Source organism: Neoarius graeffei, chromosome 5 (assembly GCF_027579695.1).
Source record: "Neoarius graeffei isolate fNeoGra1 chromosome 5, fNeoGra1.pri, whole genome shotgun sequence".
NCBI classification, from domain to species: Eukaryota; Metazoa; Chordata; class Actinopteri; order Siluriformes; family Ariidae; genus Neoarius; species Neoarius graeffei.
This window is the reverse complement of record NC_083573.1, coordinates 73,867,117-73,880,212: the sequence shown is the minus strand read 5'-3', so window position 1 is coordinate 73,880,212 and position 13,096 is coordinate 73,867,117. Positions and strand designations below refer to the sequence as shown.

The window sequence follows — 13,096 nt, the reverse complement described above, 5'->3', positions numbered from 1 at the left end:
TTATACTAATTATCAGTATGGCGAAGCTTCCTCTAAAGTGACGTTTACATAACATTTATGGAAAGATGTTTTATTTCGTACGACACGGGACTCTCCAGGCAATGTGCAGTTCTCTGAAGCACTGACAAGCTGCTTTTTCCAAGTCTCATTAACTTCAAGAGGAAAAAAAGTGAGGCTAGTGAGGGAGCAAATGTTTATAGCTGCTATAATATAAAGGACAACAGGAACTAATTTGTTTTGAAGATGTTCCATAACATTAAACCTAACTATAACCAGATAAAAGTGTTATTCTTTAGTTAATAAAAAATGTAATTGTTGGCAAAATGCTGGAGTAAGAGATAGAAAGCACTTTGAGACATGCTGAAGTAATGAAAAAAAGTAATGAACTTTAGAGTGGTAAATCACACCACATCATTTTACTATAACATGCTCTGTTGTGTCCTTATTTAGTACAGGTTAGCAGCAATATATCAGCCTGCCAGACAAGCTCGGGAAGAGCTGAGAAATGGAGAGTGAAGATTAATAATAAAAAAATATATATGGGTCTGTCTCAGAACTGGGTACTGTGGGGGTACCCCATTAAATATACTCACAGTCAATAAACTATACGGTTTTGAATGGTGATGTTGGTTTTAATTTGAAATAAAACGATGAAAGAAATACAGATAAAACTAAATCTTTGCTATGAATACTCTATTTGGCAAAAATTCTGCAAATTTGTGAAAAATGGCGGCTTGATCTGGGACATGACAAAATGGTTGACTACATCGCATTCCCTTAAAAAGGTTGTAGTCCACTGAAAAGTCTACAGTTATCACTAATTGTATTTTAAGTTGTAACTTTATACACCTAAGGATTGGTGCGCTCACAGAATAATCATAACCGTAATAAAACATGCAAAATATTTGATCACCGTTGTAACTCCATTTTCCGCATACCCAAAACCAATACGATCGTGTGTTTTGATCTAAACGGAAAGCCTCAGGGTCAGGGTCACTACCTCACCAAAAGTAGTAACTTAATCACTACGCCATATAAAAATTTAGTTATAAATCTGCGATTTTGTTTTTTAAAACGAAAGCTGAAAGTTAGGCATAGAATATGTTTCTTACAGAATATGTTACGATGGTAGCTTGTCTTGTATGGATTTCTGAGCTATAGAATGAGTTGTGGTCCATTTTTTACCGTAGTGTGTTATTTGTGTGCGGGGAAGGACATGCATTAACAATTTGCATGTGTAGAATAGAATTTTCCACTCCAACAGTTAGAAGTTGATCGTGCTTCCATTTGCGGTCTTTCTGAACGCGGGTGATCTGTTCGGACGTTAATCACTGAAAAGGTGAGTTTTGGCAGTTTTATTTTGTTTTAGTCTTGCAGAATAAGGCAATAGAATGTTTCTTTTTCATCTTGCCTTCATATTTTGTAGTGTTTGCATATTTTTGGCCAATATTTTGCAACCATGGTCAATTTAGATCGAACTTTTGATAGAATCTACGGCCAGTCATTTTGCCCCGCCCCTGCCTCGCACTCTGTCCGGTGCGGTAGTGATGTCCCGTTGCTCACGCGCTGCAGCAGAGACCCGCGCGACCTTCAGCCGGTACAGTCACTGTTCTTTTACCACCGCCGTTATTCTCATCTTTCCGGTGTGTTCTTGATTTTTCCATTGTGTCCTCTTTCGCCATATCAAATACCGAAAATGTATCATATTATTCATATTTAAGTGAATAATCAATTCAGTCATCATAACTTGGCATTTTTAACCAAAGCAATCAAAAAGAGGAAATTTATTCAATATTTTTCACTCATCTGTGAAGGAGGGGCTTTAATTCTTCATGATGTAGTGATTTTATATGTAAATCAATTTTACAAAAGCATTTGAATTGTAATCAAAAAGTTTTGACAGTGGAGGCCAGATAAAGCAAGATGCTATCTTTATTCTTATTAAACATGGCAAAAGAAACATTGAGTGTTAGGTAAATGCAAAAAAAATAGTAAAATTAGAAAATTAATTTTTTGACCATAATGTCCCAAATGAGAGACCAGTTTCTGAGACGGACCCATACGGTATGTCAGACTTCGCCACCCAAATCAGGGCTATAACAGAAGCTGTGTATTGTAAAGAGCTTGTGATCTAGATGAATAGACCCACTAAAAAGCTTTGTGCTGCCTCATCTGGGAAGTCTATCTTCGAAAACACTCAGGAACAGAATACATCCCTCAGTGGGTGAACTGAACACCATGGCAACCACTGGAACTAATCCAACCCTTATTAATACCTTTCTTTTAAAACAAATTCATTAGAGAAAAAGAAAAGTCTGCCGAAAATGTGAAAAAGAAGGGGAAGACAGTATTAGATGCACTCCATGTTGAGCCTATTCAGAGATTCTTCTTTCTGGTTTTGTTAACATAATTCCTACAGACCAAATATGAGACTGAAGGAGGATCTAATAACTGTTCATCAAACCATAAAATTCAGACTGACTTTTTTTTTTTAATTTTTTTTTTTTAAAACCAAGCCACCTTTAAAGAGAGTAATTTTTGTCTGCAGCAGTTAAAATGGCCAACATGGGCATGGTCAAGAAAAGTAACCACAGATTGAGTGCCTCCCAGTGGTTTAGGAAAGTCATGATACTCACATAACATACAAGATGGATTACAATTACATAGCATATGCTGATACTGTACAATCAAGACATGACTGAAAATAATTTACTACCAAGGAACTGTAAGCAACTGAATCAAACCGAGAACTCATAAGATCCATAAATTAATTTATTAACCTTGCTCTGCAACATGTAGTTCTCCTGTTTGAGAGCGCTCATCTCCTTGCTGTGAACCTCCTGGAGCTGCTTCTCTCGGAGAAGAAACTCTCTCTCTTTTTGAGCCAGCTGCAGACGTATACGCTCCAGTGAAGAGTATTCCAAGGGAAGGTCACGGCCTTTGGCTGCAGAGCCGTCTTCCTCAGCCTCCCTCTATCACACAGATGACGCAGAGGGGAAAATAGACAGATGAAATGAGCACACTTATGGAACAAAGATTTAATAAACGTCTACATTAGCAGACTGATACAGCAGAAGTAGGGTGCATCAGTTGCCCCCTAAAAATGAAAAGTTCCTCCGATCATGATGCATTTTTGTTTTCATGTTCCTTTTGGGAAGAAAACACACAGGGTGAAATATTTTGACAAAATTCCAAAGTTTAATGGTGGCACCAGGAGCTCAAAGTTATAGAAAAAGCTGCTATTTTATGACTTTTATGACAAAATTTCGATCACTTTTCATGAAACATTATGGCACCTTATAGAGTATACCAAATATCTTAGATACACGTTTTTAGTACATATTCTAAATATATGATCAAGCACAGTTTGAGTTTTAGCTGTTCGTTGAATCATTGTTCAACTACTTTTAAACAATACAAATGTATTATGAAATCACATTAATGCTTCTCAATCCCTTGCAAAGGTTCTTAACATGATCTCTGGCTCACAAGAAATCAATAAATGGAGTCCAACATTGGGATTCAAACCTTACGTGAAAACATAAAATAAGCGTTTTTTGGCAAAAAATGAACCTCATGGTGCCACCATTAGACTTTTGAATACGGTCAAAAAATTTTACAGGATGTCTTTATTGGTGAAAAGGAACACCCAAACAAAAATGCATCAGATTTTATGAAAGTGAGGGCAACTGATGCACCCTAAGCAGAAGTGTTTACTCACTTTGCTCTGTTTTGTCTGCTGTGTGTTGTTGTCATCTGACTGATCAGGACAGCCAGTGTTTGGACCGTCTGCTTCCATTCGGTGTTGTAAAAAAGCAGCAATGGACTGTATTGAAGCAACAAGTTCATTGCTTACCTTCAAACCAGAGTCTGGACCTACAGAGACATGTAAATACACCCAAAAACTGCCGATCAGCAAAACTTTGCTGCGTTGCAATATTCCTGAACTTTGGCCCAATTCTGACTCATCTGTGACATCTAATGGTTTAACTTAAGTCTTGCAGATTGTAAACCCGATCACATAAAATACACTGAAACTGTGAATGTTGTAAAGGACCATAAATTCAATTTATATAACATTTAATCACAGTACATTATATCGTCACAGGTGGCTTGCAGGCTAAATATTTTTAGAGTGGTAATCACACCACCTTAAGTTCATATATTGCCTAAAATTTAAACCAGGCATGTTCGTGTATAGAATCATCCTTGCAATTCACATCACACATGTTCAACTATCACCAAAACACACAAGTGTCCACGAAACCTGGGAAATTGGGTTGTGTGTAAAACACGTTTTTTTTCGATGCATTTTTATGTATGTCTCACAAAAAGTGTGGTTTGAAATGCTGGTTAAAAAGGAAAGCATCTGCAGCACGTAGTGAAGCTAACAAGAGTGCTCTGAGAACACAATATCCCCCGCTGGCAACTATGCCATAACTCTGGTAAAATGTGACTGAATTGAATAAAATTGCACTCTTCACATTACTGACGTACTGTATAACAAAAGAATCCTGTCAAGTTTCGTGAAACTCCTCCAAAAATTGTGAGAGGAGCTGATTTCAGAAGGTGAGTACCCTTCCTGGGACGGACGGACGTCACCACGACACAATCCCCCTTCAGGCCTTTCGGCCAGCAGGGGATAATAAAAATTGTGAGGGAAGTTGATTTCCAAAAGCAAGCACACCTTGATGAATGCAACTGTTTGCTGAGGTCAGTGGGTCATCAGCTTGATGCAGTTAATGAAAGCAAGGGATATGCAACCAAATAGTAAGGATTATTTACTTTACTGTTTGTCCCTGTTCTTTTGCTTATCTAAAAATTGGGTGGTATGCCACCAAATGTGACATATTCAAAGTTTTCAAAACCACATCTAGATGTAAATATCAGTAAACGACAGCCAAAATTCTATGGGCTCATATTTAGCTTTTGATTTCAAACCCAAATGTCTTCGGTGTATAGCAAAAGCAAAAGAATTGGCCACCCTGTATCAATACTTTTAGAGGGAACAGTAAGTACAATATACAGTTGTGGTCAGAAGTTTACAGACACTTATCATGGGCATGGTTAAAAGGCATCACTGTTGACTTGAGGTGAAGTTGAAGAATTTGGAAGTTAAATTTTCATGTTAATTTTGGGCTGTTAATGATTTCCTTGAACTGTTCTTTTTCCAGGGTGGAATGATTGTACAGCATACATCTTTAATGACTTCAAAAAAAAAAAAAAAAAAAAAAAAAAAAAGAATTGAGTGCACAAGTTTGAATTTATTTTTTGGATTTTCTCTAATCCACACAGGGTCAAAATTATACATACAGGCTCAAATATATACATACACCCCCACTAAAATTTGGTGAAATGTCCCTTCGCAAGTTGCACCTTGACCAGATGCTTTTGGTAGCCATCAACAAGCTTCTGGCATAATTCTGGTTGGATATTTGACCACTCTTCTTGGCAGAATTGGTAGAGTTCATTTAAATTGGTTGTTTTCCTGGCACGGACCCGGCTTTTAAGAGTAGTCCACAAATTTTCAATAGGGTTGAGGTCGGGGCTTTGGGAAGGCCATTCCAAAACCAGTTTTGATGTGTGTTTGGGATCATTGTCCTGTTGGAACACCCAATTGTGTCCAAGTTTCAACCGTCTAACTGTTGACTTGAGGTGAAGTTGAAGATTTGGAAGTAGTCCTCCTCCTTCTTTATTCCATCCACTTTGTGCAATGCACTAGTAACACTGGCAGCAAAACAGCCCCAAAGCATGATGCTACCGCCACCATGCTTGACAGTTGGTACAGTGTTCTTAGGTTTGAAACGCTCACCTTTACTCCTCCTCTTGTCATTGTGGCCAAATAGCTCAAATCTTTGTCTCGTCTGACCATAAAACTTTTCTCCAGAAGGCATTTGGCTTGTCCATGTGGGCAGCTGCAAATTTCAGTCAAGCTTGAAGGTGTCGATTTTGGAGCAGGGGCTTCTTTCTTGGTCAGCACTCTCTCAGTCAATGGTGATGTAAAACTCGCTTCATTGTGGACAGTGACGCTGGTGTTCCGGCAGTTTCCAGTTCATGGCAGGCTTGAGTCTTGGTGGTTCCTGAACATTCTAATCAATTTCCTCTCATCTGAGGGTGACACTTTGGGTCTTCTTCCAGACCTTGCCAAAGTGGTGACACATCCGAATAACTTTACGTACAATTGTTTGAACTGATGATCATGGAATCTGCAGTTGTTTAGAAATGGCTCCAAGAGACATTCCCAACTTGTGCAAATCTACAATTCTCCTTCTTAGATCCTCACTGAGTTCCTTGGACTTTCCCATGGTCCTGAGTATTGGTCAATCCAATGAGTGCTGTCAAACAAGCACTTTTTATGCTGACAAAGAGAAACTACCAGTTGTAGTCAATCATGATCACTAACGAGAAGTTAATAAGCCTTGGCAAGTTAAAAGACATTGTAGAACCTTCAGCACCACTTAACAGATTTAAGTGAATGTATGTATATATTTGAGCCTGTATGTATAAATCCAAAATGAATTTAAACTTGTGCACTCATTTCTTGAAGTCATTAAAGATGTATGCTGTGCAATCATTCCACTCTGGAAAAAGAACAGTTCTGGGAAATCATTAACAGCCCAAAATTACCATGACATTCATGCCCATGATGAGTGTATGTAAACTTCTGACCACAAGTGTAAATACTGGAGCCTATAATTAATGTGAATATAGAGCAGAGGAGTCAATACCTTTTACAATACGTGTTTGAGAAAACATCCTTTTAGAGGTCTGGTTTTGACTCTTTCCTTGAGTCAGCGGAGATGGACGTTTAGCTAAACTGTTGGGCCTGCTTGGTGTGGAAGCCCTGGGTAATGGATTCATGCTAGCTTTCTTATTCTTCACAGAAGGGACTGAAGCTTTTCCAGAGGCAGCTGAAAAAGAAGCTGTGGTAGTGGGTCTGCAGTGGCCCTGCATGAAAAGTTCATAACAAACCAGTCATAATTAGTGTCATTATTACAAAATCACAGGAACACAGATGCATATGAAGAGAGAAAGCAACAATCTTAATTCATTAATGGTGATCATTGTTTTCAGGCTATGGCACAGAGACTACATTTATTATAACTTTTGATGTCTGAGAGACAGCCTGTGGCCTCACCTGGGACTTCTTGCCTCTGCCAGAGGCAACAGGAGGTACCTCAGGGAAGTTATCCTGCTCCTGCATGAGCCTATTCACCTCTTCTGTGATGCTCCTGTGTCTGTGATAGGAAGATATTTGATATGGCTCCACTGAGCTCTTGTTATCTGCTTCCCTAAGAGCCACAGGAGAGTACTTAGTTTTAGCCTTTGTAGTCTGGCCCTGTGAGTCCAAACATTGAGCCTTCCTCTCTATAGCTGCTTCACTAAAACACACAGAGAGAGAGACTCAACCTATCCATTCCTAATAAACACCACAGACATGTGAAATGCTCCAGAGAAATTACCTTAGGGCCTCGAGACACAAGCCAAAGGCGATTCCAGAATCTGGTCCAATAGCACGCATCAGTTCTTCAGCAGTGGGTAAATCTTCAACACAAACAAGGCTACCAGTGATTATGTTTGAGAAGCCTAGTGGTCGGTGGTATACTCAGAGAAATGAGACACCAGTAGAAATTTCCAACTGGGAGATATTTCAGTAAACCAGGGCTTTTCAAAGTGTGGGGCGCGCCCCCCCTGGGGGGCGCCAGAGTTCTTCAGGGGGGGCGCAACGTGAGAGACAAAATGGATCGATTTTTAGTACCTAAAGCTACAGTGAGTGAGGAGACGGCCAAGCAAAAAAAACAGAGCCTCCAGGATGTTGCGATTTGCAACTTCAGCGCAAATTCAACCAATCCCCCACGAATTCAGGGCGGTGCTGCAATTATATCCAATCACCGCAACTTTCCCGCAAATTTGACCAATCGTTGGCGTCGTCTTGAGGTGACATCGACAAACTACCTTCCGCCTTACTTCCGGATGTCTATGTTCAAGAGAAGCAGCATGCGCGCAGTGTTGCCAGATTGGAGGTTTCAAGTGCATTTTGGCGGGTTTTGAACATATTTTGGACTGGAAAACGTCAGCAGTATCTGGCAACATTGCATGATGTGCGAGTCAGTGTTTATGTAGGCTTAAATTCTGTTACTGAAAGTGTGTAAAGTGACTGTGTGCACTTTATTTTTTTACTTAATACAAGAAATTAATGGATGCCAACATTTTTGCCAAAATGGTATTTTATTTTCCATTGTTTAGGCAGCTTCAGCATCATACTGTGAGATTCTGTTCAAATTGTTTTTTTTTCCTTCTATGAAGCCTGAGCCATTTATTTTTAGTTTATAATTATTGTTTAATTTATTCTTCAGGAGAAACTGCCTGCACACGGTACTAGTATTAATAGTTTTTTTTTCTTACATGAAAGCTGAGGCATTTATATTATATTTTAAGGTAACTTCATGTTGTGCTGTGAGGTTCTCTGCACTTTAACTTTTGAACCAACAGGTGCATTTGGATAAGTAAAGCCTATTTTTCTGCATTTTTGTAGTCCTGGTAATCTTTTATATTAGTAAAGTTGTTTATAGGACCATTTCTCAGTGTCTTTGTTTTTTAATCAATAGTTTTTCAGTAATAACTTAATATTTAACATATCACTCAATTTTAATCACAAAAAGAGAAAATCGCAACAATTTCTCGCAACTTTCACTTCCTCCCGCAATGTAATCGCAACAAAAACCTAAAAAAAACACCGCAACTTTCATCGCAATTTTTTTGGAAACCCCCACAACAGCAGACATTTTAGCCCGCAACAATCACAAAAAAGGCCCACGGAATCCTGGGGGACTGGAAAAAGAAGGAAGTATGACCACGATTATTTAAAGTTTGGATTTTCATGGACTGGATCTGAAGATGCTCCACTGCCACAGTGTGTTGTCTGCCAAGAGGTGCTAGCTAACGATGCTATGAGATGTTTAAAATGTGTAAAACAAGATGTTTTAAAAAGCATAGATGTTTAAAATGTGAAAAAGAAAAAAATAATGTGTAAAACAACCATTTTTTTTTTTAAATACGAATGGAACATTAAGTATAGCAACAACAAAAATTGTAAGGGGGGGGCGCTGTTGTTTATTTGCTCTCCGAGGGGGTGCTGACTCTCCCACACTTTGAAAACCCCTGCAGTAAACCATTTAGAATGTTTTGCAGTGAGTACTGCATGATAAAATGGGGCATGTTTAGACTGAAAATGTGGATAAAGAAATGTGGCGTTTGGAAACGATTACCATGACTGAGCACACGTCCTTGTATAAGTTATAAACAAATTACGCATCACATTTATCTGCCACATGAATTAAATTGATCAGTTGTGCATCTCTCAAATCAACGACATACAAGATGCAGAGAAACAGCTGGCCCATGAATAATTGGTTTGGAGTGATTATCAAATTAAATGAGCAACAAGTGCTACTGCTCTTGAAAGCCTCGCCACGTTTTTTTGCAAATTTGTTTTCATTACATTAATGGCATTTAGCAGACACGCTTATCCAGAGCAACATACAACATTACCAGAACAGCCTGGGAGCAGTCAGGAGCCTTGCTCAAGGACACTTCAGCCATTCCTGCTGGTCCAGGGAATCAAACCGACAACCTTTTGGTCCCAAAACTGCTTCTCTAACCTTTAGGTCATGGTTTCCCATGGTTTTCCCATTTGTTTCTTTGTAGCCTTAAATATTATTATTATTACTACTACTACTACTACTACGATAGCCGGGTTTTTGCCTGAACTGATAATCACATCAGTTTTTCTTTGGCCAATCAAACACAAGGTATGCCACCACACTTGCTGGAGCACCTAGGGGTTAGATGCCTTACTCAAGGGCACTTGAGCCAATCTTGCTGGTTCAGGGAATCGAACCAGCACCCTTTTAATTCTTAAATTGTACATGATCATTAAAAGCATTCAATTCTTTGTGTGTGATGCCTTATGTCTGTAAAAGATTCCAGTGAATTTAAATTTAACTGTACGGGGTAGTCATAAAATGTGTCCATCACAAAATATAACAATATTACTATACAAAATGCTGAACCTAAACACCACCATTCAAAATTCAGGTTACATCTCACACTCCGAAGGGACCCGATTTCAAAACCTCAATATCCCAACTTATCGAAGTGACAGGCAGTTAAAGCACTTCAGTTCCATTAGAAACATGGCTACCTCATGTAAATGTTCATTATAAGCAGATCCCTGCAGACTTGCTCTTACTGACCTGATTCTGTAGTGGAGGCATGCTGGGTGGTTATTTTCAAACATTCTGGAGTGGAGAGAGAGGAGGGACTCCTGCTACGCTCCTTCTCTCGCTCTTCACACTCACCAACTGAGTGAGTGATCTGCTTGTAGGCCTCCTGCAGAGCCTCCATGTCACTCGCCCCGCTCTGACCATATGTCAGTTCTACAGAAAGTGGCAGCAAATGAAACAGAAAAGATAGAGCAAACATGAAAAAGGCACAAAAGCAAAGTAAAATAGGTAGCTAATTAAGACGATCATCATTAGCTCATTATAGCAAGAGAACATGTTTTCTACCCAAGAGAAATGTAAACAGACCCGTGGTGCTTGGTCTTGCTGCCTGTGCTGTTTTGGAGTCAGTGTACTCCGTGTTCTCTGCCACATCACTGCACAAAGCAGGCACTGGAGCTCTATCCGTGGAGTTCAGAGAGTCATGCAGTGACACTAGCAAGAGAAAAAAGTGTTTCAACATGTGCAGCAAACACACACACACACAAAAAAAAAACAAAAAAACACAAAGACACAAAGTATTAGGGCTACCAAAGGTAGCATGTAAATAACACGAATACATTTTAACATCTTTTTTTTTTTTTTAAACACCATTAATGCTTTTTACAAATATGCTCATTTCAATTGTCTGCAGTCCAATCTAGATTAATTACTTGCACACCAGAACTGATGATTGAATGATTGAGAAAGCAAGGACTTTTAAACAGGCTACTGGATGTAGATGAGTAACCTCAATTACCTCGAGGTTAAGGCACATTATGTTGATGAAACAGGAAACTGTGTTCTCATGCTCTGATTGTAATGAAAACAGAAACAATCACTACGCTGAAGCATGTGCCGACCATTTCACGGCTTTTAGAACACGTTGTACAGATAATCCAAGGAAATGACTGCAGCTGCGAGACAGCTTGCCTTCTGATTACCTGCTCTGCAGTCTGTTACCATCACAGTGAACTCCTAGAAATTGTCGGGAATAACAGTGTTCACCAAATTCCACAGAACTACCACAGCAGCAGCAAGGTGAAAATGAACACACCACTTTGTTCATTCTGCAATCTTTGTGCAGTGGACAATAATGCACTACTGCTTTACAATGTTGACAATATCTCTCACACAACAAGGTTTACATTTACTTATTCCCTTTTCATATACTACCTCAATATGCACACTCAACTCTGCACATTATGTCGTTTGTGTCATTTATTATCCGTTTATTATCGGTCTACTGTGTCATTTATTGTCTGCAGTGTTGCACTTTATGTTGTACTGTAGATTTGTAGTCCTGTGATGTTTAATGTAGCACCATGGTCCTGGAGAAATGTTGTTCCGCTTTAACTGTGTACCGTACCAACTATATATGGCTGAAATGACAATTTTTTTTTTTTTAAATTACCTTAACCTGTTAAAAATATCTTTCTTTAGACTCAAATTTGGGGGGAGGATGGATGGATGGTTACAGTAGACAGATTGCTATACAAATGAATGAAATTCATCATGGCTAATCCAAAATCATCTGAAGGCACTGTATATAATCACCTTTAGCCAGCATGCCACACCTTACTGGCTTCTGCAACAGAGGGGGAGGGGGAAGAAAAAACAACAACAAACAAACCTAAATTCGTTTACATAAGTCATTATATAAAATTCAGCAGCGGTGTCTTATTTACAATATCTACAGCAAAAGCCAGCAAAAAGATAAATGTGCAAAAGCACTAGTTCCATGACAAAATGTAAAACTATGGACACTAAATGATATACTCACCTTCTCTTCAGGTTCCTTATCGTTTGCTTCATCTTCAAAATCATCACTATAAGCAGGAGATGCTGCTGTGGAAATACAGGAGTTGATCGTTTACATTTTGAAATACATTTATATATTAAAAAAAAAAAATAAATTGTCCTCTGAGAGTCTCCTTTCGTGACAGGCTGAAAGGGCCACTGCTAACAACAAACCTGATGATTTGGTTTGTCAGAAAATGATGCTTAAGTGTTTTCCTCAGGGTATGACAAGTCAACATGACCATTCAAACTAGAACTGTGAGTAAACTCACAATAGAATACCCCCGCTTACAAGCCTGTCATAATATATTGCCATATATAAGGGAATAAGTTGAATTATATCCCCTTTGAAACATCAGACCAGGACTATTTTCCTTCAAGCACATGTTCAGGTGATATACTGCAGCAGTGTAAAGTTTCATCTAAATCCATCAAACCGTTTAGTAGGAGTTGCACTTACAAGACAAACTAACAGACGGATGGACAGGGTGATTCCTATATATCCCCCCCCCCCCAAACTTTGTTTGCGGGGATAATAATAAAGGCAGTGTCAGGGTGCATATACATAAACATCTCTAGTTCTAGAACGCGACATGGAAAGTATGTTTGTATATGATGGGATAAAATTACGACAAGAGAGATTGGATGCTTGGCGGAAACAAGATGAACTGTGAGCTACTGCTCACTTACATATCCCCCCACTCTCGCTTGCATCAGAATGCAAGTAATCGAAGGAATAGGACACTTATTATGAATGTTGACTTCAACAAATAATTAACCCTGAAACAAGTAAGTAAAGAGCAGTGTTCTCCCCAGGGATTTCAAACAGCATCCTGGTAAACTGTCACTTTGAAATAGCATTTTGCTTCTTGAAATAGCGTCAAAATCCACCCTACATGTTTTGTAAATGCATTCAGTCGGCAAATAGGAAGTCGATGTGGGACAGACCTGAAAACCGTATACACGGTGTAGAACCCCAAGCTGAAGCTCGGTACCAAATATCAAGCAGTTGTGATTTGTATTTGCTGAGAAAA

General features: G+C 39.0%; 1 protein-coding gene across 4 annotated transcripts in view; it reads right to left on the bottom strand.

Annotated features, from left to right (window-relative positions):
- The window catches only part of cep162 (centrosomal protein 162), a 92,056-nt gene that overhangs the window by 42,117 nt on the left and 36,843 nt on the right, over positions 1-13,096 (bottom strand). Inside the window, exons 7-15 of one of the 4 annotated variants that reach the window (XM_060922359.1) lie at positions 12,046-12,110; positions 11,820-11,850; positions 10,593-10,718; positions 10,257-10,439; positions 7,464-7,545; positions 7,139-7,382; positions 6,729-6,948; positions 3,722-3,876; positions 2,781-2,972 (exon numbers count right to left, since the gene is read on the bottom strand). In XM_060922359.1, coding sequence (XP_060778342.1) covers positions 2,781-2,972; positions 3,722-3,876; positions 6,729-6,948; positions 7,139-7,382; positions 7,464-7,545; positions 10,257-10,439; positions 10,593-10,718; positions 11,820-11,850; positions 12,046-12,110 — 1,298 coding nt within the window. The remainder of the gene's footprint in view (positions 1-2,780; positions 2,973-3,721; positions 3,877-6,728; positions 6,949-7,138; positions 7,383-7,463; positions 7,546-10,256; positions 10,440-10,592; positions 10,719-11,819; positions 11,851-12,045; positions 12,111-13,096) is intronic. The other 3 variants (XM_060922362.1, XM_060922361.1, XM_060922360.1) reach the window with 3 other exon arrangements.